Source organism: Antrostomus carolinensis, unplaced genomic scaffold (assembly GCF_000700745.2).
Source record: "Antrostomus carolinensis isolate BGI_N321 unplaced genomic scaffold, ASM70074v2 scaffold30192, whole genome shotgun sequence".
NCBI lineage: Eukaryota > Metazoa > Chordata > Aves > Caprimulgiformes > Caprimulgidae > Antrostomus > Antrostomus carolinensis.
In genome coordinates, this window is record NW_010300763.1 from 5,282 (window position 1) to 7,787 (window position 2,506).

A 2,506-nucleotide genomic window follows, 5' to 3' on the forward strand; every position below is an offset into this window, starting at 1 on the left:
TATTAGCAAATCAACACCTTTTACACAGAACTTATATAAATACCACATTTTTCATATCTTGTGTTATTGCAACAACAAAATTGCATAGACCATTTACCGGCACTTTCTGAATTCCCTAAACAATGCTTTGTCTTAACAAATAGTTCAACTAGTTCCCTCAATTTAATTTCACCCACTAATGCACTAAGTGTTTACATGTAGTGAGAGAAAAAAACCATGGAGCTCAAAAACATTAACAATGACATAATCATCTGACTGAATAATAGTTCAGCAAGGAAACGCATTCCTTTTATTTATTTTTTTTATGCTCTCTGTAAGGCTGTTTTCAAAGTGTTACTGACAGAAGATACCATTTGATTCAAGTCATTCTTCTGAAGTTGAAATGTAATTTGTGCTCTTCTTCCCCTTTCACCCTGTTGTCCAGAATTGTAGATACAATCTGTATCCTGTTTCCTAAAGTGAAGTACTTTATTTTTAAAATTCTGAAAAATCTGCTTTTGATAATGCTTTTTAGCAGTAATATAAAACCCAGACTAGCAAGGGGGTGTGCAGCCTTTTCTGGTGCCTCACTGGCAGACACGGCTGTATTCTTGGCAAGTGGAGCCCACGCCAGCCACAGACAAGTAGAGCTTTCCGTCTGGACACACGCAGATTTCATAAAGCCCCTGAGAAATACCGGATCCACCCCTTGTACCCTCAGGCAATCTGGGCAGTCGCACAGTTTCAGCATCAAGCAAAAGCTGCATGGGAGAAAGCAGGAAAAAAGGGCTTGTTAGAGATAATAAAGCAATAGTGTCCCATGAAACAACTTGACTTTGCCGAGGCAGAGGTTTAATAGCCTTCTACCCAGTCTTGTTATGTATACAAAGCCGCTCTTAGGCCTGGGCTCTTGACAGACACTGGAACAGGGGAGAGGGATAAGCTGCCTATCCTCTTCCTCAGCAGAGGAAGAGTCAATTGGTCATATTATTTAATCTGACCCATAAATGAAAGTCTTATTATTAACACTATTAATTTTAATATCCTGTCTCCTAAAATCTAAGGAATTAAATTAACAGAACTTGAAAAAAAGACCTGAAGTTTAGTTACACTCAGACAGCAAGATCAACCATAGTGGTAGAAACAGAAGGGCTTGTACTCACCACACCATCACTGCTGTGTAGTTTGATATCCATCTGGGAAAGCGCTTCAATATTCCCAGCTGGCGCTTTGATATTAACTCCTCGTGGTGCATCCATGCTCAAAGATCGAGTTGGTGATTCCAGCCTGAAAGCAGGAGCAGGAAATCTGACAGTAGCACATTCTCATCTGTTTCTTTATTTTTAAAAAATAAGTAACCTTGAACAAGGATCTCGCCTGAAGTCACATAAAAGATGCAGCTGCTTTTTTCTTCAGGCAGACTTGAAAAAGGAGGTATCCCAAAGGAAAAATAGAGATGAATTCATAATACAAATGCAAGGTATTATTTCAGAGATAGCTTCAGATTATTTCAGTTTAACAGTAATTTATTCTTTCAAACTGAAACCTATTTTTACATTATTTAGTTTGAATTTATTTTCATTTTTTTACATAATAAGATATTGAAATTAATACAATTAGTACAGTCTGGAAGATTTTTAATCAACAAGAGTTTTTACACTATCAGTCAGACCAAGATTTCACTCAATGTGCATGTGTGTTGTTTAACTAGATGGCATTTGAAACTTAAAACAAAATGACTTTGAAATAAAAATTATGCAATATAACAGAAAGGTGCAAACCCTACAGTGCCACAAGATGGCAGGAAGGTACCGTGTTAGCTGAGTAATCACCTCGTAGGGTCAGCTGTGCAGGAATAATTATTTTTATTTTCCAAAGAGATAAGGCCTTGCTTCCTCAGAATTTTGGTATCATTTCCACGATAAGTAGCAGAGACTGAAGTACTAATTAAAAAATTATGAGTAGGAAAGAAAAAATTCAAGCTCAGCAACAAGCTAGTGATTATATTGCTTCTTTTGACCATTACCTAGAACTGCTTCGTCTGCAGGCACTGGGAACACCGCTGGATCAGAGTTGATAGCTACTGGGTTTTGTTCTTGTATATTGGCTCACCCTTCCCAATGACACCAGCATAAATTTTACACTATTATCAGCCAACATTAAACAGGTGAATTAAGGCTAGAGAAAATCAATCAAATGGTGTAACATCCATGTTACCTTCTCTATTCTGTACATTCCCTGGACATATAAAATAATGCGGGCTTCATCTATAATGCAGAAGGCAGACATGTGTCCCCATTCCCAGGTCTGCATGCGCTCACCCCATGTCTTTTGGTAACATGGTGGTGGGGGGAAGGTGCGTGTGTGTGTGTGTGCAGGTGTCTGTGCACACACTCCCAGCCAATGCTGTGTTGGCTCCACGCGTCCTCAACAGCTGCCGATCTGGGCGAGTGGAGGGCTGTACCCCAGTGGGTCCTTCACTAGGTATGCATCAGATAGTGAGTCTTGATGTTGACTGCTGATCACA

General features: G+C 39.2%; 1 protein-coding gene across 1 annotated transcript; it reads right to left on the reverse strand.

The window, feature by feature from the left end:
• Positions 1 to 566: 566 nt before the first annotated feature.
• LOC104521293 (gamma-sarcoglycan-like) lies at positions 567 to 2,292 on the reverse strand. Its single transcript, XM_010163240.2, has 3 exons — positions 2,213 to 2,292; positions 1,143 to 1,266; positions 567 to 740 (listed from the first exon to the last, which is right to left on the reverse strand). Exons 1-3 carry the CDS (start codon positions 2,290 to 2,292, stop codon positions 567 to 569), a joined length of 378 nt encoding a protein of 125 aa, XP_010161542.2.
• Between the last annotated feature and the right edge of the window lie 214 nt (positions 2,293 to 2,506).

Coding starts and splice junctions, on each gene's coding strand:
- LOC104521293 (XM_010163240.2), bottom strand. CDS start 2,292: ATGCAGACCTGGGAATGGGGACACATGTCTGCCTTCTGCATTATAGAT. Junction 1,267..2,212: donor ATTTTATATGTCCAGGGAAT/GTACAGAATAGA, acceptor TCCTGCTTTCAG/GCTGGAATCACCAACTCGAT. Junction 741..1,142: donor TACACAGCAGTGATGGTGTG/GTGAGTACAAGC, acceptor TCTCCCATGCAG/CTTTTGCTTGATGCTGAAAC.